This window comes from Sapajus apella, unplaced genomic scaffold (genome assembly GCF_009761245.1).
Source record: "Sapajus apella isolate SASKATOON/1434 unplaced genomic scaffold, GSC_monkey_1.0 scaffold48, whole genome shotgun sequence".
Classification (NCBI taxonomy): domain Eukaryota; kingdom Metazoa; phylum Chordata; class Mammalia; order Primates; family Cebidae; genus Sapajus; species Sapajus apella.
This window is the reverse complement of record NW_022436988.1, coordinates 7,035,797-7,055,242: the sequence shown is the minus strand read 5'-3', so window position 1 is coordinate 7,055,242 and position 19,446 is coordinate 7,035,797. Positions and strand designations below refer to the sequence as shown.

Here is a 19,446-nt window from a genome sequence, read left to right as displayed (position 1 = left end):
TTTTTTTGAGACGTAGTCTTGCTCTGTTGCCTAGGCTGGAGTGCAGTAGCCTGATCTCAGCTCACTGCAACCTCTGCCTCCTGGGCTCAAGCAATCCTGTACCTCAGCCTCCAGAGTAGCTGGGACCACAGGTGTGCATCACCATGCCTGGCTAATTATTATTATTATTTTTTTTTTTTTTTGTATTTTTGGTAGAGATGGGTTTCACCATGTTGCCCAGGCTGGCCTTGAACTCCTGAGCTCAAGTGATCCTCCTGCCTCAGCCTCCCAAAGTACTGGGATTACAGGCTTGAGCCACATCTCCCAGCCAAAACTTCAAATCTGATTGTACCGTTTCTCCATGTAAGACCCTGCCATGGCTTCCCATTGTTCCTAGGAAAAGTTGGGAATCCTCACCAGGCTGTGGCCTGCAGGACCTGACCTGCCACCTCCGGCCTCTGGCCGCTCTGCACTTCACCCCTGTCCCCTGCAGCACTCGATTGGTCTGGAGCCCACACCCATCCTTGCTGTCCTTCAGGCCTCAACAGTCTTTTCTTCAGGGAAGTGATCCCTCGAAATGTCCTTCTGTCAGTCCCATGAGGGCTCCTTCTCATGGCCACTGTCCTTTGCATTCTTTATTTTTGTGGGGGAGGCATGGTAAAATATACATAACATAAAATTCACCACTTTAACCTTTTTTTTTTTCTTTTGAGACAGAGTCTCACTCTGTCACCCAGGCTGGAGTGCAGTGGTGTGATCTTGGCTCACTGCAACCTCTGCCTCCCGGGTCCAAGCGATTCTCCTGCCTCAGCCTCCCAAGTAGCTGGGATTATAGGCACCAGCCACTATGCCCAGCTAATTTTTTGTACTTTTAGTAGAAACGGGGTTTCACCATGTTTGCCAGGCTGATCTCAAACTCCTGACCTCAGATGATCTGTCCACCTCAGCCTCCCAAAGTGCTGGGATTACAGGCATGAGCCACCACGCCCAGCCCATTTTAACCATTTTGAAATGTACACTTCAGGGGCTTTCAGTGAATACACTGTTGTACATACAACCATCAGCACCATCCAGCTCAGAACCTTGTCATCAATCCAAGCTGAAACTGTCCCCATTAAACACCAGCTCCCCATTCCCTGTCCCTCAGCCCCTGGCAGCCCCCACTCTACTCTTGGTGAGTTTGACTATTCCAGGGACCTCATATAAATGGAATCATAAAGTATTTGTCTTTTTGTGATTGGCTTATTTAACTTGGCATAATGTTTTCAAAGTTTATCCAAATTGTAGCACATGTCAGAACTTCTTGATTGTTTAGGGATGAATAATAGTCCATTATGGGTGTGTGTACATATATACTTTATATACTTTTTTTTTTTTTTTGCTTATCTATTCAGCAGTCTATGGACACTTGGATTGTCCCAGGCTGGAGTGCAATGGCACAATCTTGGCTCACTGCAACCTCTGCTTCCCAGGTTCGAGAGAGTCCTCTGCCTCAGCCTCCCGAGTAGCTGGGATTACAGGCACTTGCCAACATGCCTGGCTAATTTTTTTCTATTATTAACAGAGACAGGGTTTCACCATGTTGCCCAGGCTGGTCTTGAACTCCTGACCTCAAGTGATCTGCGCTCCTTGGCTTCCCAAAGTGCTGGGATTACAGGCAAGAGCCACCACACCTGGCTGCCTTCCAGATTTTGAATGTCGGTATCTAATGGGCGTGGGGTGTTTGGGGTTGAATGGGATGAAGACCCTGCTCAGTGCTCCAGCTGTCCCCTGTTATCCACGGTTTTGCTCCCCCACAGTCTACCGCAGTCCCAAAATATTAAATAGACGATTCCAGAAGTAAACAACTCATAAGTTTGAGATTGCATGCTGCTCTGAGTAGCATGATGAAATCTCACTCCATCCCTCTTCATCCAGGCTGCCTGGGACAAGAATCCTCTCTTTGTTTGGGAATCCGCACTGGAGGCGCTGCCTGCCCATTGGTTACTTTTAGCCATCTTGGTTACTAGATGGAAAAACCATGGTGTGTATAGGATTCTGTCCCGCCTGCCGTGTCAGGCACCCACGGGGGTCTGGGAATGCATCCCCGGAGATGAAGGACTGCGGCACTCTCCTCCTGGTAGAGATGCAGTAGCTGCCAACCTCAGCCACGCCCAGTTCAGCCCCATCCTCCTGGCCAGGCGTGGATGAGCCACGGTCCAGCCGGGCCACACCCTCTCTGCCTGGGAGGAGGAGTGTGAAGGGAGGCACTTCTGTGGGTGTTCCTTGGGCCTCGGGAAGGGGAGGACAAGGATGAGGAGAAGGGAGGAAAGAGGACTGGGGTCTGTTTCCTCCCAGAGTGTGGGGAGCCTGTGGGAGCAGCCCAAGCCCCTTCCTCAGGCCGTTGGTTGGAACTGGAGCTCACTTTCCCACAGAAACAAAGTGAAGGAGAGGTTGGCTCCCTGCCCGGCCCGAGCAGCCAGGCCCAGCGAACAGCGCCAAACCCCAGAAAACCCTCACCCTGCACCTTTGTCTGGGCCTGGTGGGGGCTCTGGCGGGAGCTTCTGAGGCCACAGACCCTCGGGCAGCTGTGCCAAGTGCTCTGGTGACCGTGGGAACTGGGACCCAGCCCCAAGGGCAGTGCGTACACAGGCGGCAGCGCTGGGAAGCACGGTTGTTTGAGTGTGAGGGGTATGTGTATGTGTTTAGACATTTCTTTTTTTGGAGACAGAGTCTCATTCTGTCACCCAGGCTGGAGTGCAGGGATATGATCTCGGCTCACTGCAACCTCCACCTCCCAGATTTAAGCAATTCTCTTGCCTCAGCCTCCTGAGTAGCTGGGATTACAGGCACATGCCACCATCCCTGGATAATTTTTGTATTTTTTGGTAGAGATGGGGTTTCGCCATGTTGGCCAGACTGGTCTTGAACTCCTGACCTCAAGTGATCCACCCGCCTCAGCCTCCCAAAGTTCTGTGATTATAGGCATGAGCCACCACACCTGGCCTGTTTAGACATTTCTAAGCACAGAACACACCTAGGCTGTGCAGTATGGAGAGAGTGTCCTGGACTGGGTAACTGTGGGCAGCTCCCCAGTACCCCGTGCCTCAGTTTCTTCCTCTGTAAATGGTAGTGGGAAGAAGAGTTGAGACTAGATCAGTGGTTTTCTCATTTTTTTTTCTTTTTAACAGTTTCTTTTTTTAAAGCAGTCTTGAGGCTGGGTGCGGTGGCTCACGCCTGTAATCCTAGCACTTTGGGAGGCTGAGGTGGGTGGATCACCTGAGGTCAGGAGTTTGAGACCAGCCTGGCCAACATGGTGAAACCCCATCTCTAAAAAAAAGCAGTCTTGAATCAAATAGACCAAAGCTTCTCTGAGTCCAGTGTTGGCAGGAGTGCTGAGGGACCTCCCCCAGCCTTTCCCAGCCCACCCCACTCTATGCATGTCCTCCTAGGGCTTCTCACAGCATCACTGGAAAAGTCACTGGGCTGGGGCAGCATGCATTCATACACAGGCATTGGCCGGCCGCAGTCCAATGTACCCAGACACACACACAGCACACACACACATGCAGACAGACACACGTGTATGCAGATACACGCACATACACGCATACACTCAAAACACATAGGCACGCATGCCCACACCACACACACACACACACTCACACTCCAGGGTGACAAAGGAAATGAGAGATTGTGGCTAACACTCCAGTCTTGGGAGCCCGAAACTTGGGAGCTGAAGAGCCAGCCGCTTGCTAGCTGTGCGCCAGGGCCCAGCCAATCCCTGACTCTGCGCTGCAAAGCTGCAATACAGGGGTTTGCGATTAGAATGCTTGTTTCAGGCCAGGCGTGGTGGCTCACACCTTTATGATCTCGGCTCACTGCAGGCTCTGCCTCCCAGGTTCAAGCAGTTCTCTGTTTCATCCTCCCAAGTAGCTGGCATTACAGGCACCTGCCACCACGCCTGGCTAATTTTTTTGTATTTTTAGTAGAGACAGGGTTTCACCATCTTGGCCAGGCTGGTCTTGAACTCCTGACCTTGTGGTCCACCTACCTCAACCTCCCAAAGTGCTGGGATTATAGGTGTGAGCCACCTTGCCCAGCCAATTTTTTCATTTTGTTTTGTTTTGTTTGTAGAAATGAGGTCTCACCACATTGGCCAGACTGGTCTCAAACTCCTGGGCTCAAGTGAGCCTCCCACCTCAACCTCCCAAAGTGCTGGGATTACAGGCGTAAGCCCCCAGGCCCAGGCTCCATACATTTTTTAAGAGATGTTTGTTTCCCAAACTTCCCTGCAAGCCTCTGGAGCTGGAAGCCACTCTGCAGATGGCGCACTTGCTGAGAGGCTGCGTCTGTGGCTTACAGGCGTGACTAGTCAGGCCTGAATTCCACCAGTGAAGCACCAGGCCTGTCTAGCCTACATTCCAGGACATGCCAAAGCCTCCTGCAGGGTCAGAGACCAGAAGGTTCCCTGGCAAGGGGGGCATGTGGCGTGGGGAGTGCCAAGCCAGGGGACAAGGTAAGCTAGCAGGTGGCCCCGAGGGATGGGAGGGGCCCTGTACAAGGTCAGAGGCTTGCAGCAGGTGGTCCAAGGGGCGTCCAGGGGGACAGCCGGGCAGCCTCCTCCTCCAGCCCCTTCACTGCCGGGTGAGCTGAGGACCTGTGGCTGCCAAGGGAATGGTGTTGAAAGCACAAAGCACCAGGGGCAAGGAGGCCCCGCCCGGAAAAACAACATCCTGGCGGCTGGGGCCTAGGCAGGCTCCATGGGAGGGGCTATTTTTAGCTTCCGAGGCTGGGGTTGGACATGTATGGCCTTGCTGTGTGGCTGCATAACTCACCCATTGTCCTGCCTGACCTTGAGCCAGGCATCTGTCTGAGGCCGCTCTGTCTGCCCTTGCCCTCGCCCACAGCCCCTCTGGGGTGCACCTGGGCCACACAGAACCCAGGAAGGAGTGAGCTGGCCTGGAAACACACTGGCCCGTAGCCTCAGGGCGCCCCAGGCCTGGCTCGGGTTCTAGGGCAGCAGAGGACACTGGGTCCTCCCAGAAGAGAGGCAGAGGCTCTCGGGGTGCACAGGGCACAGGTGTCCCCAGCATAGAGGACAAGAAGATTCGAGGGAATAAGTTCTTTTTTTGTTGTTGAGATGAAGTGTTACATCTATGGCTATACTACCCTGAATGCATTCGATCTCATGAAACTAAGCAGGGTCGGGCCTGGTTAGTACTTGGAGGGAGACTGCCTGGGAATACTGAGTGCTACAGGCTTTAAATAAATAAAAATTTTTATATAAAAAATACAAAAGAGACGGAGTCTTGCTCTGTCACCCAGGCTGGAGTGCAGTGGTATGATCTCACCTCACTGCAACCTCCGCCTCTTCTGCCTCAGGCCCCTAAATAGCTGGGATTGCAGGCACCCACCACCATGATCGGCTAATTTTTGTATTTTTAGTAGAGATGGGGTTTCACCATGTTGGCCAGGCTGGTCTCAAACTCCTGACCTCAAGTGATCTGCCTGCCTTGGCCTCCCAAAGTGCTGGGATTACAGGCGTGAGCCACTGCGCCCGGCCAGGGCATAAATCCTGATTGTAGATGATCTGGGCTCCAGCCACGCCCTGGGGCCGGCTCTGTGGGCTGAGGGCTGCGCGTGAAGGAAGCTCCAGGTCTCAACTCTCTTGCCCACGACCAAGGGTCCTGCCCTGTTCCTGGAGGGGTGATGCCTTCATTTAATTCTGGGCAAACAGCAAAGGCAGGTCCAGAACTAGGCTGCGGCATCCAAGACGAAAATAGCTGGTGCGAGTCAGGCCATCCCAAGCAAACACGCCAGGATGGCGGTAGGGCTGGGGAAGCCGCCTCTGGCTGTCCCTGCTGGGAACAAAGGAGTGGGGGTGCCCCAAAGGGCAGGTACCCTGTTCCAGCCCACTTCTCCCAGGCCAGGGCTCTCTCTCAACAGGAATCCTGGGACTAGGGGCTCCGGCCCCTCTTCTGCCTGCCCACTCAGCCAGGTTAGGAAAGAGAGCAGTTCTGGGAATCCTTGGGTGGAGAGGATGGAAAAGGAGTCGTTCATTCAACAAGTGTTTATTGAGCACCTACTACATGCCAGGCACTGTTCTAGAAACCTGGAAAAGAAGGGGTCAGGGTACCTTGGAGCTGTCCCAGCTGTAGTTCTGTTTCCCAGAAGCAAGGTCTTCAGAGGAACAGGGTCTGGGGGGCCTCCGGCCTGGGAGGGGGAATGCTGAGTGTATAAAAAGTGGAAGCCTCTAGAAATGAGAAGGCTGGGGTGTGTGGGACTCACGCTGGTGCCTTCCCCAGAGGAAGGAGAGGGCCCAGAGCAGGCAGCTTCCTGGAGCAGAGGCCGCAGCAGGAGGCGCCCCTGCCCCCCATCACCTCCTTTTCAGCACGGATATGCAGGACTTCTTGAGCGGCCCGATCTGCAGGTGCGCGTCCACGCTCTCCAGGAAGAAGGCGGGCTTGAGCCTGTGTGTGAAGAGGCTCGCAAAGTGACTGTCCAGGCGGCTCTGGAAGGGGTCGATGGGGGAGGCAGGGACGCCAACCCGGCGGGGCCGGGAGGCCTTCAGCCTCCGCAGGAGGTTCATCTTGCCGTCCCGCACAGCATAGAAGGCCAGGGCACGGTCGGCGTATTCCAGGCAGACCCCGACCGTGGGCGAGAAGGGGTGCGGCAGGGGCGCCTCCAGCCCATAAAACCAGACGGAGAAGCTGCGTCCATTCCACTGCAGGCAGCAGGAGTGGGCATTGCGGCCCAGTCGGCCGCGGTCGTAGGGCTCTTGCGGGGAGAAGTCTTCGGCCATGACCCCCACGCTGACCCAGCCCTCTATAATCTCCACCTCCCAGTAGTAGGTGCCCCGGTCCAGGGCGCCCTCGCCCAGCACCTGCTCACAATGGGTGAAGCGAGTGGGCGACTCGGGGTAGTTGATGGGACACAGCACCCTCTTGACACCTTTGGTTCCAAACAGCTGCAGGAACTTGTCTGCCGTGTCACTGTCCAAATCCACAATGTAGGCAACTGATCCCGCGGACAGAAGAGAGAGGCAGGGCTCAGGCCAGGCTCAGAGGGCCCGGCCCCTCCCCATGTGCCCACCACCCCAAAACACGGCCTCTCCCGGCTTTCCAACCGGCACAACCCAGCCCCGCCAGAGACCACCCCAGGAACTGCCTGAGCTCTCCCCACAAACTAGGGAGGGGAATCCTAATCCCCCGTGTGCCAGGGCCCTGCTGGGACCCTCGTCTGGGACCAGCCAGGAGCCCTAGGAGGGCCCAGTGTGAGTGGAGGGGGCACGGGAGTCCACTTACACTTGAGGAAGTAGTCCCTGGAGGCTTCACTCTCCACGAGGTCGGTGCTATCAGGGTCCTGAGGCTCAGCATCAGCTGCAGAGAGGAGATGGTGGCAAGGATGTCCCCAGACTGCCCCCCCCCGTTTTTTTTTTTTTTTAAGACAGGGTTTCACCATGTTGGTCAGGCTGGTCTTGAACTCCCGATCTCAGGTGATCTGCCCGCCTTGGCCTCCAGAGTGCTTGGATTACAGGCGTGAGCTGCCGCACCTGGCCTGGTTTTGTTTTTGAGACAGTCTCACTATGTTGCCCAGGTTGGAGTACAGTGGCTCTTTCTCGGCTCACTGCAACCTCCGCCTCCGGGATTCAAGCGATTCCCCTGCCTCAGCCTACTGAGTAGCTGGGATTACAGGCATGCACCACCATGCTTGGCTAATTTTTGTATTTTTAGTAGAAACGGGGTTTCACCATGTTGGTCAGGCTGGTCTGGATCTCCTGACCTCAAGTGATCCACCTGCCTCGGCCTCCCAAAGTGCTGGGATTATAGGCGTGAGCCACTGCGGCCAGCCCTAGACTGCCCCCCTCTGAACCTGTGACTGCAATTCCTTGTCCCTTCACTTCCTCCCAGAGTCCAGAGCCACCAGGGAGCAAGCACCACCCAGACGTGGCACGCTGTGTTCACTCGCATGCCGGCTGCCTGTGTTCTGCCCCTTGCCCCACGTGCTTCCCGGGCCACAGCCCCACTGCAGCTAGCAGAAGCCCCCTCTGCGCTAAACTGTGGTCCAAGGGGCTGATTGATCCCCACAGGGTGGCAGCTCCTGCCACTGGCAGGATTTGGGCCCCTCCCTGTGCCAGGCACAATTGTCCTCCTCTACTTCTGGATGGGCCCCAGGCCTGGGGGCCTGTGCAGGAGGCTGGGAGAGGGTAAGTCATCAGAGGGGGTTGCCCACCTTCCGAGTCTAGCTTCTGTGGCCCGTCCTCATTGCCGCCTGGCCCCCTCAGCTGCTCCCACTGGCTGGCGCAGGCTACGGCCAGCACGTCTCTCACTGCACGGACAGCTTGGGATGATTTGGTGAAGCTGAGCTCCCTTGGGGGGCCAGGTCCAGGGCCACACCCCTCCTCCAGGGCCAGCCTTAGTGCCAGCAGCTCCTGTGCCAGACAAATGCCCATTAAAGCTCTGCTGGCCATGGGTCCTCCCTGCTGGGGGTGGAGGCAGCTCTGCCAGGAGGTCATGCACCCACTGCCTCCTCCTCCCTCCACCCCACCTGCCCTAGCAGCTTCCATTCCCTCTGTGGCCCCCAGAGTGGCCCTCACCTGCAGGAAGCTGACTGAGTCGGCTTCTGGGACCTGGCTGAGGTTCTGGCGGGCTCGGCTCAGGCGGCTGCGCTGTTCCTCCTGTCGCCGCAGGTCGCCCTGGGAGCGACCCAGTATGGCAGCTTCCCCTTCTTCGATGAAGCCCAGCACCTCGGTCTGGAAGCCCTGCAGGGTGGCCGCAGCCTCTGCAAACAGCCGGCTCACTCTCTCCCGCTCCGCCACAGCTGCACTCTGCACAGGATGACAGTGGGGTGGCAGTGAGGGCAAAGAACAGTCCTGGACTTTGGCCCCCTCCTTCCCTGAGCCAGCTTCCCAATGGCCCTCCTGAGGGGACAGAGGGGCCAGCCTGAGCCTGCCCTGGATCTGGCCAGGTCAGGGGACACTTGTGCTCAGTGGGTATGGGCATGACTTGTTTGGAGTGGATTGTTCCGTGCTGAAGGCATACACTGCCAGGGGTATGCCAGCTGCAGGGGAGGACAGGGATGGAGGCTGGGGAGGGGAGTCAGACCTTGATGAGGGCCACCGTGCGCCTGGACTGTGCAATGCCAGCACCCAGCTCGTCCATGCGGTCCTCCACGGCGCTCAGGACTTTGGGCTGCTCGGCCTGTGGACAACACCCTCCATGAGTGTGAGGTCTGGCAGAGGCCACAGCCCTGCACTGGGGTCCCGGGCCTTGCCAGGGGAGAGAAGGGGGTGACCAGGGAGCGGTATCTGTGCATTGGGTGGGACTGGAGTGGCCACCATGTCCCCTCATATGCCAGAGGTGCCTGCAGCCCAGGCTGGTGCCTCTCCTGAATGCCTGGGGGGCGTGAGTATCTGCCTCCCCTCTCTGACAGGAGGCCCAGCACAGGGCTGTCACTGGTCTCAGTGTGGGCTCAGACGAATTTGAGAACTTCCTCCCAGGGAAGAGGCACAGAGTAAGAGAGTTAGGTGGGGGGTGACCGCACAAGGAGACATTAAGCTGTCCTGGGGTTCACTGTTCCCATAGGGCCTGCATCCACAGTCCAGGCCTGAAAAAAAGGGGATTCCGGGCAAATCCCCCAGGTCTTATGAGTCACTGCTCCAGGCAGGAGAGACGGAAAATCCCAAGGCCGGAGGCGCCAAGACCGGGCAGGAGGCCAAAGGAAACTGGGGGCGGGAGGTAGCGGCGGCCGCGCACATGTTCCCACCACAGGCACCCCCCCAACAGCTGGACAGAGGCTCTGTGTGCCCGGCCGCCCTCTGCCACCCGCCACACCCATCAAGCCGTTGCTTCAGGCCAGAGCAAATCTGAGCTGAGCCCAGCGCGAGCGCCCTGCGGGAGCAGCAGCCGGAACCCCGCTCCCTCCCGCCTACACTCTCATGGACCCCGACCCGGCTTCAGGTCCCCTGCCGGCTCTTCGTGTCCTTGTCCCATTCTCACGTCCCTCCTTCCTCCCTTCCCATCTCCACCACCACGAACGGATGACACTGTCAAGGCTGGAAGGGTTAGGGAGGAGGAAATTAAGACCCAACCCAGGAAGGTTGGGGGGTCGGTCCAAGGCCCTCAGCCCCCCGTCACCCTCCCCGGCCCACCCGAGTGTCCCCATGCCCCACCTCCTGAAGCGCGCGCTCCTGCTCCAGCGGCACCAGCTCATGACCCCGGTGCTCCTGGGCGGCGCAGGTCTCGCACACGCACACGCGCTCCGCGCGGCAGTAGCGCTCGAGCGGCCGCAGGTGGCGCGGGCACAGGCTCTCCTCCAGCCGGCGCAGCGGCGGCACCAGGCGGTGTCCGCGGAGCGCAGGGCTGCGCTCGTGCGGGCCCAGGTGCGCAGGGCAGAAGGAGGCGAGGCAGGAGAGGCAAGACAGCGCGGCGGGCAGGGCCGCGCCCTCGGGGCACGCGTCGCAGCGCACGGGCTCTTCGCCGGCCGGCCACGGCTCCAGCGCGCAGGGAGCCGACGGCTCGGGGGCGCTGGGTGGCGCGCTGGGTGGCGCGCTGGGCGCCGAGGGCTCCAGGGCCGGGGCGGGGGCCGGGCCGGGGCCGGGCCCTGGGCCCGAGCTCTGGCGGAGCTGCAGCAGCTCGGACAGCGTGTGGTTCTTGCGGAGCTGCAGGCCGTCGGGGAAGGGCTCCTGGCACAGCGGGCAGCGGGCCGCGCCTCCGGGTCCGCCGGCGCCAGCGGCGCCACGATGCGGCCAGAGCGCGCCCAGGCAGGTAAGGCAGAAGTTGTGGCCGCAGGGCAGCGTCACCGGCTCCCGGAGCGGCTCCAGGCAGATGGGGCAGCTGAAGGGCCCGCTGCCGTCCATGGCTCCGCGGCCGCCCAGGGCTCCGCTGATTTTGCTCCCGCCTGGGAGGGACCGGGGCCGTTCCCGCCGCGGCACCGCCCCCTGGGTCTCAGGCCAGGGCTCCAGCCCCCGCCCGCCCCCAGATCGGCCCGCCCCCAGCTCCGCCGGCCCGCCCGCCGGTCCGCAGACTCCCAGTCCCCACCCAGAGGACGCTTCTGAGCCCGCTCGACCCCCAGGGGAGTCTGCGTGGTCCCAGGGAAGGGCGCTGCCGAAAGGCTGTGAAACCGAGGGGGTGCGGGCGGAGAACGCGAGGGGCACAGCGGAAAGAGTAGGAAGCGCTGAGCCTCCATCCCCTTGGTCTCTCTGGGCCAGGCCAGGGCTCCGCAGGGGCTGGACCGGTCTAGCTGTGTCAAGCCTGCACCTTTGCGCTCGACCCCTCCCTGGCACCCTTAGCAAAGTTCCTGAGCTGCTGACAGCACAGAAAAATAACTGCTGATGTGCGTCTGTTTTTGCCCCTTAGCGATTCTCTTTTTTTTTTTTTTTTGAGACAGAGTTTTCCTCTTGTCGCCCAGGCTGGAGTGCAGTGGCGCAATCTTGACTCACTCCATCTTCCGCCTCCTGGGTTCAAGTGAGTCTCCTGCCTCAGCTTCCCAAGTAGCTGGAATTACAGGCCCGCGCCCCCACACGCGACTAATTTTTGGGTTGTTTTGTTCGAGACGCATTCTCACTCTGTCTCCAGGCTGGAGTACAGTGGCACGATCTCAGCTCACTGCAACCTCCACCTCCCGGGTTCAAGCGATTCTCCTGCCTCAGCCTCCTGAATAGCTGGGACTACAGGCGCAGCCACCACACCCAGCTAATTTTTGTATTTTTTAGTAGAGACGGGGTTTCACCATGTTGGCCAGGCTGGTCTCGAACTCCTGACCTCAGATAATCCACCCTCCTTGGCCTCCCAAAGTACTGGGATTACAGGTGAGCCACCGAGGCCCGGTCCCTTTAGCGACTCTGTTTACCCCGCTGGAGAACTTGGGCTTTTCTAGACCTGAAATGGGAAGTTGACGTCATTCTCCCAGTCCCTTGTCTGAGGAATTTACTTCTGGTCCCTAGACACTCAGGGGCACCTGTGGTGGAGCTGGGGAGAGTTCCCCAACTGGAAGTATTTAAACCTCATCTAGCCAGGTGCTGTGGCTCACGCCTGTAATCTCGGCACTTTGGGAGGCCAAGGCGAGAGGATCACGAGGTCAGGAGTTCAAAACCAGCCTGGCCAAGATGGTGAAACCCCGTCTCTACTAAAAAATACAAAATTTAGCCGGGCGCTGTGGCAGGTGCATGTAATCCCAGCTACACAGAAGGCTGAGGCAGGAGAATCGCTTGAACCCAGGAGGCAGAGGTTGCAGTGAGCCAGGATCACACCACTGCACTCTAGCCTGGGCAACCAAGCAAGACTGCATCCAAAAAAAAAAAAAAAAAAAAAAACACCTCATCTAATTATGCACTTAAAGTGGTGCATTTTATTGTATGAGTTATATCAATAATGTTAAGTTAAAACACAACACCAGAATGACAACAAAATAAGTAGCACTGGGTTATAACTCAAAGTGTAAAATAAACATCTATGGGTCCATGCCTATATAAATAAATAATAAATGAACAAGGTGGGGAGAATAGACACATTTTACATTGAGAATTCCAAATAATTTTTTTCTGTTTTTTTTTTTTTTTAGATGGAGCTTTGCTCTTGTGGCCCAGGCTGGAGTGCAGTGGCGCAATCTCAGCTCACAGCAACCTCCACTCCTAGGTTCAAGCGATTCTCCCGCCTCAGCCCCCCAAGTAGCTGGGATTACAGGCGCGTGCTACCACACTCAACTAATTTTTGTATTTTTAGTAGAGAGGGTTTCACCCTGTTGGCCAGGCTGGTGTGGAACTGCTGACCTCAGGTGATCCACCTGCCTCGGCCTCCCAAAGTGCTGGGATTTCAGGTGTGAGCCACTGTGCCAAGCCCCAAATTATTTTTGTAGCTACTCTGAGGAGGAGCTTAACTTCCCACTCCTGTGGGGTGTGCAGAGTGACTCTTCCAAAGGGAGCCAAAGCTTAGCAGCTGAGAAACCTGACACAGTAGCTCAGCCAGGTGAACAAGGTCAACATCAACAGTGATAAGTCAGGCTGGGTGCAGGGGCTCATGCCTGTAATCCCAGCACTTGGGGAGACTAAGGTGGGAGAATCACTTGAGTCCAGGAGTTCAAGACCAACCTGGGCAACGTAGGGAGACTCTGTCTCTACAAAAAAAAAAAAAAAATTAGCTCATCGCAGTAGCCTGTGGTCCCAGCTACTTGGGAGGCTGAGGTGGGAGGATCAGCAGTTTGACTTGACCCTGGAGAGGTCAAGACTGCAGTGAGCTGAGATGGCACCGCTGCACTGCAGCCTGGGCAACAGAGCAAGACTCTCCCTCAAAAAAAAAAAAAAAAGATAGCTCAACATAAGGTGTTAAAATAAAAGAAGAAAAAAGAAAAGAAAGGAGGGACCCTGTCTCTTGGGGAGGGAGCTGGCTCTCCAGGCACTCAGTAACCCCTGTCTTAGTGTGTCTGGGCTACTGTCCCAAAACACCAGAGACTGGGTGGCTTATACATTTATTCCTCACAGTTCTGGAGGCTGGAAGTCCACGATCACAGCGGCAGCACAGTCAGCGTTCCGGTGAAGGCCACTCCCTGGGTTGCAGATGGCTGCTTTCCCACTGTGTCCTCACATGGCCAAGGGACAGCCGGAGAGCCTCTGGGACCCCTTGGACAAGGGCACTCATCCCTTTAATAAGGCTCCACCCTCCTGAAGACCACACCTCCTAGGACCACCACCTTAGGGGTGAGGATTTCAACATGTCAATTCTGAGGGTACGCACACATTCAGATTGTTGCAACCCCAAGTGCCAAAAGAGGGGTGCTATCTGCTCCTGGGGGCTCCATGGGAAAGGCTGGGGGAACTGTGGAAGTGGCATTTGAGCCGTGCTTTCACAGACTGCTAGGACTCAGGCAGGCAGAGACTGGGGTGGGAACAGACCTTCCAGGCAGAGGGAGTAGCAGGGAGCCCGCCTGGGTGTGCCTGATTTGGCAGGAAGGCTGGTAATGAGTTCCATACGTTGGTTTCCACCAAGAGCACTTGATCAGGACCGTCCCTTGTTTGCTAAGCCCCAGGAGTGGTTGGGAGGCCCAGGCATCTGTGCCACCCTGCCCTGAGGCTTGGCGGCCAGGCTGCCTGGGTTTGTTGAGGCCACAAACCTGCCTGGTTCTGGAGGAAGGGGGTGCCTTTCTGGTCGGGTCCCAGCCAACCCTCTGCTCCCCACCCACACCTGCTGTCCTCCCTGCTTGAAAAGATCTGTTCCCCACGAGGAGGGCACAGAGATGTGGTTTGTCTGTCAGCGTGGTGGCATCTTGCTATTTCTTTTCTTTTCTTTCTGAGACCAAGTCTTACTCTGTTCCCCAGGCTGGAGTACAGTGGCATGATCTTGGCTCACTGCAACCTCCACCTCCCGGGTTCAAGCGATTCTCCTGCCTCAGCCTCCCGAGTAGCTGGGATTACAGGCATGCACCATCACGCCCAGCCAAATTTTATATTTTTAGTAGAGACGGGGTTTCACCGTGTTGGCCAGGCTGGTCTCAAACCTCTGACCTCAGGTGATCCGCCCACCTCAGCCTCCCAAAGTGTTGGGATTACAGGTGTGAGCCACGGTGCCCAGGCTGACAGTTTGCTATTTCATTTGCTTTTCCAAAAAAAAATTTTTTTTTTTTTTTGGAGACCGAGTCTCACTCTGTTCCCCAGGCTGGAGTGCAATGGCATGATCTCAGCTCACTGCAACCTTCAACCCCCAGGTTCAAGCGATTCTCCTGCCTTAGCCTCCCGAGTAGCTGGGACTACAGGTGCATGTGCCATCATGCCTGGCTAATTTTTGTATTTTTAGTCGAGGCGGGGTTTCACCATGTTGGCCAGGATGGTCTTAATCTCTTGACCTCATGATCCGCCCTGGCCTCCATTTCCAAAGTTTTAAAGTTGTTTGCCCAATATATTAGTTCCCTTCAAAATGAATTGTCTCAGAGCCAAGGGCAAAGGTAACTGGCACCACTGAGCTTAGCATATTCACACCTGCCCTCATTCTGTCCGTCCAAGGACCATGTCCTAAAGGATGGCAACTGGAATTCCGACAGGTTCCATATCTTGCCAGAGGTCACATAACTAGTCCTGCGGAGGACGTAGAATTTAAGCTCAAGGGGTTGCAGCTTGAATAATTATAAATCTCACATCTGACTCTGGCTGGCTATAGTACTGCTTGGGAAAAAAAGGAAACCTAGCAGACAAAAACAAGTGGCTGGGCATGGTGGCTCACACCTGTAATCCCAGGACTTCGGGAACTGAGGGAGGAGGACTTGAGCGCAGGAGTTTGACATCAGCCCGGCCAACATATTGAGACCTTGTCTCTGAAAAAAAAAAAAAAAAAGCAAAAAGCAATCCAGTGATGAGAATAAGTAAAAAGCTATTTCTAGCTATACTTGTGTCTCTGAAAGATATTGAAAGGGGATCCAAACCATGTACCTACAGCACTTTTTTTTTTTTGAGACGGAGTTTCGCTCTCGTTGCCCAGGCTGGAAAGCAATGGCGCGATCTCAGCTCACCACAACCTCCATCTCCTGGGTTCAAGCCATGCTCCTACCTCAGCCCCCCCAAGTAGCTGGGATTACAGGTGCCTGCCACCATGCCTGGCTAACTTCTGTATTTTTTGTAGAGACAGGGTTTCACCACATTGGTCAGGCTGGTCTCGAACTCCTGACCTTGTGATCAGCCCACCTGGGCCTCCCAAAGTGCTGAAATTATAGGCGTGAGCCACTATGCCCGCCTTTTTTTTTGAGACAGAGTATCACTCTTTCACCCAGGCTAGAGTGCAATGGCTCCATCTCAGCTCACTGCAATCCCTGCCTCCCAGGTTTAAGCCAATCTTGAGCCTCAGCCTCTGGAGCAGCTGGGACTACAGGGGTGCGTCACCCCACCGGGCTAATTTTTGTATTTTTAGTAGAGAGGGGGCTTCATCCTGTTGGCCAGGCTGGTCTCAAACTCCTTACCTCAGGTGATCCACCCTGCTCTGGCCTCCCGAAGTGCTAAGATTATAGGCATGAGCCACCACACCTGGACGATCTGATGGTTTTGTAAAGGGCAGTTCCCCTGAACATGCTTTCCTTGCCTGCCACCATGTAAGACATGCCTTTGGTCCTCCTTCACTTTCTACCATGACTGTGAGGCCTCCTCAGCTGTGTGAGATTGTAAGTCCATTAAACCTCTTTCCTGGCTGGGCACAGTGGCCCATGCCTGTAATCCCGGCACTTCGGAAGGCTGAGGTCAGGAGATAGAGACCATTCTGGCTAATACGGTGAAACCCTGTCTCTACTAAAAATACAAAAAAATTAGTTGGGCATGGTTGCACACACCTATAGTCCCAGCTATTCGGGAGGCTGAGGCAGGAGAATCACTTGAACCCAGGAGGCGGAGGTTGCAGGGAGCTGACATTGCACCACTGCACTCCAGCCTGGGCAACAGAGCGAGACTCCATCTCAAAACAAACATGCAAAAACAACTCTTTCCTTTCTATATTACCCAGTCTCGTGTGTCTTTATTAGCATGAAAACAGACTAATGCACCCCTCTGGCCTCCAATCCGCCTCCCTCCAGTCCTGCTGGCCCATGAGATCTCTGTCTTTCACAATCTCTCCTGCCCTTGTTCTGTCTCCAGGTGACCTTCCACCTGACTGTGTATAACTGAAGCCCAGAATCTGTAAGGGGGTCTGGTGGGTAGGCCAGACATGCTGGAACACCCACAGGCTAATCAAACATGTCCCCTTTCCAGATGTCACATCCCAAGTCTGTGCTGCCTTTTCCCTCGATCCCACTGTGCATTTTCCTGGGGAGGAGATGGAGAGTTCTGTCAGAATCAGGCTGGCTAGGCATGGATTGCTCAAAGCCAGGAGTTTAGGACCACCCTGGGCAACATAGTGAGAACCCTGTTCTCTATAAAAAATTAAAAATGTAGCTGGTGAGGTGGTGTGCGACTGTAGTTCCAGCTACTCAGGAGGCCGAGGCAGGAGGAAGGAGGATCCCTTGAGCACAGGAAGCGGAGGCTGCAGTGAGCAGAGATCCCGACCCTGCACTCCAGCCTGGGTGACAGAGTGAGGCCCCCATCTCTTTTTTTTTTTGAGTTTTGCTCTTTGCTGCCCAGGCTCGAGGGCAGTGGTGCAATCTCGGCTCACTTCAACCTCCGCCTCTTGGGTTCAAGAGATTTTCTTGTCTCAGCCTCCCGAGTAGCTGGGATTACAAGTGCCCACCACCACACTGGGCTAGTTTTTGTATTTTTAGTAAAGATGGGGTTTTACCATGTTGGCCAGGCTGGTCTCGAACTCCTGACTTCAGGTGATCCACCCTCCTCGGCCTCCCAGAGTGCTGGGATTATAGGCGTGAGCCACCGTGCCTGTCCTGGCCCCATCTCTTAAAAAAAAAGAGAAAGCGATGGCTCAGACTGTTGGGGCTTCTGCTGCAGCCTTGGATTAGAAGGAAGTATGAGGTGGGGACAGCAATGATGGCTGCCTGGCTGGACATTTCGGCTCCACCGTGGCCCCTAGCTGGTCAGCAGGTCCTGCCTGCCTCCTGACTGTTGGGCTGCGCGTGTCAGAACCCCTCCCCATGTCTGGGAGCTCCCAGCTGAGGATCTTGCTGGAAGGTCCTTACCCAGGCTGCACCAATCCAAAAACCTGGCCTGCTTTCGAACAGCCACAGGCTAGGAGCAGGGACATAAGACGGAGAATGCAATGGTGGCAGTGGCCAGGGTGGGGTTGTCATGTGGGAGATTTTTTTTTTTTTTTAATTGCAGCCATTTATTGAAATTGGAGACATTTTTAAATCTTCTTGAGACTCCATATCAGGCTGTCTACAAAGTCCACTGGGAGGCCAAGGATCATTTGAGCCCAGGAGTTTGAGGCTGTGGTGAGCCTCAAAGGGCCACCGCACTACAGCCTGGGTGAGGAAAGACCCTTTCAAGGGCCAAACTGCATGCTTGCTTGCGGTGGTCATTAAAAACTCTAGTTTCTGGCCGGGTGCGGTGGCTCAAGCCTGTAATCCCAGCACTTTGGGAGGCCAAGGCGGGTGGATCACGAGGTCAAGAGATCGAGACCATCCTGGTCAACATGGTGAAACCCCGTCTCTATTAAAAATACAAAAAATTAGCTGGGCATGGTGGTGCGTGCCTGTAATCCCAGCTACTCAGGAAGCTGAGGCAGGAGAATTGCCTGAACCCAGGAGGCGGAGGTTGCGGTGAGCCGAGATCGCGCCATTGCACTCCAGCCTGGGTAACATGCGTGAAACGCTGTCTCAAAAAAAAAAAAATAAATAAAAATAAATAAAAACTCTAGTTTCGAGGTTAGCAGGTCTGCCTGCACTTCTTCAAGCATGAATTCCGAGTCCTTTGCTTCTTTAAAACTTGCTCCACAGTGTAGTTAAACCGACTCTCCATATCCAAGCAAGGCATCCATGGATAAAAACGTTACCAGCAGAACCCATAAAGCTGGTCCAGGCAAGTTGGACTCCACCATTTCAACTTCCAGCTTTCTGTGTAATGCCTGTGTGCCAACAGCTTAAGTTAGGCTTGCTCTTTAGGACTTCAGCAGCTGTCCTCATCCTTCCTTTGGGACACAACTATTCGTAAGGTGCTATCAAGAGCCACATTGCATCTGCACCTAGCTCCATACCTGACGAGAGCGGCCTCTTACCTTGAAAGCTTTTTTTTTTTTTTTTAACAAATATAAAAACATTTTCTATATTAGATAGTATGTGTATTGCATATATTATTCTTTTAAAAACTTTTATTGTGAAATATTTATCCATGAGTACATATAACATAGATGCACAGTTTTAAAAGTTACAAAAGCAGACACCCCCTGTTTTGTTTTGAGATGGAGTCTCGTTCTGTTGCCCCGGTAGTAGTGCAGTGATGCAATCTGGGCTCACTGCAACCTCCGCCTCCTGGGTTCAAGCTATTCTGCTGCCTCAGCCTCCCGAGTAGCTGGGACTGCAGATGTATGCCACCATGCCCGGCTACTTTTAGTAAAGATGGGGTTTCCCCATGTTGGTCAGGCTGGTCTTAAACTCCTGACCTCAGGTGGTCCACCCGCCTCGGCCTCCCAAAGTGCTGGGATTACATGCCCAGCACTTACGTGCCCAGTGAACCACCATGCCCAGCCAAAAGCAGACACTCTTGGAACCACCTCCCAGAACAAGTGGAACATGTCAAGTAAAAAAAAAAAAATTATACCCGGCCGGGCGCGGTGGCTCAAGCCTGTAATCCCAGCACTTTGGGAGGCCGAGGCGGGTGGATCACGAGGTCAAGAGATCGAGACCATCCTGGTCAACATGGTGAAACCCCGTCTCTACTAAAAGTACAAAAAATTAGCTGGGCATGGTGGCGCATGCCTGTAATCCCAGCTACTGAGGAGGCTGAGGCAGGAGAATTGCCTGAACCCAGGAGGTGGAGGTTGCTGTGAGCCGAGATTGCGCCATTGCACTCCAGCCTGGGTAACATGAGTGAAACTCCATCTCAAAAAAAAAAAAAAAAAAAAAAAAAAATTA

The 19,446-nt window shown here is 55.3% G+C and overlaps 1 protein-coding gene across 1 annotated transcript; it reads right to left on the bottom strand.

Annotated features, from left to right (window-relative positions):
- Positions 1-6,016: 6,016 nt before the first annotated feature.
- On the bottom strand, positions 6,017-10,869 carry TRIM47 (tripartite motif containing 47). The gene is made up of 6 exons (XM_032241644.1): positions 10,133-10,869; positions 9,066-9,161; positions 8,558-8,788; positions 8,194-8,392; positions 7,266-7,340; positions 6,017-6,978 (listed from the first exon to the last, which is right to left on the bottom strand). The coding sequence occupies exons 1-6, from the start codon at positions 10,817-10,819 to the stop codon at positions 6,338-6,340; spliced, it is 1,929 nt and encodes a 642-aa protein (XP_032097535.1). The 5' UTR covers positions 10,820-10,869; the 3' UTR covers positions 6,017-6,337.
- Between the last annotated feature and the right edge of the window lie 8,577 nt (positions 10,870-19,446).

Excerpts from the sequence above, each read along its gene's own strand:
- TRIM47 (XM_032241644.1), bottom strand. The coding sequence starts at position 10,819 with ATGGACGGCAGCGGGCCCTTCAGCTGCCCCATCTGCCTGGAGCCGCTC. Across the intron at positions 9,162-10,132 it reads AGGAGCGCGCGCTTCAGGAG|GCCGAGCAGCCCAAAGTCCT; the intron begins GTGGGGCATGGG and ends TGTTGTCCACAG. Across the intron at positions 8,393-8,557 it reads ACTCAGTCAGCTTCCTGCAG|GAGCTGCTGGCACTAAGGCT; the intron begins GTGAGGGCCACT and ends TGTCTGGCACAG.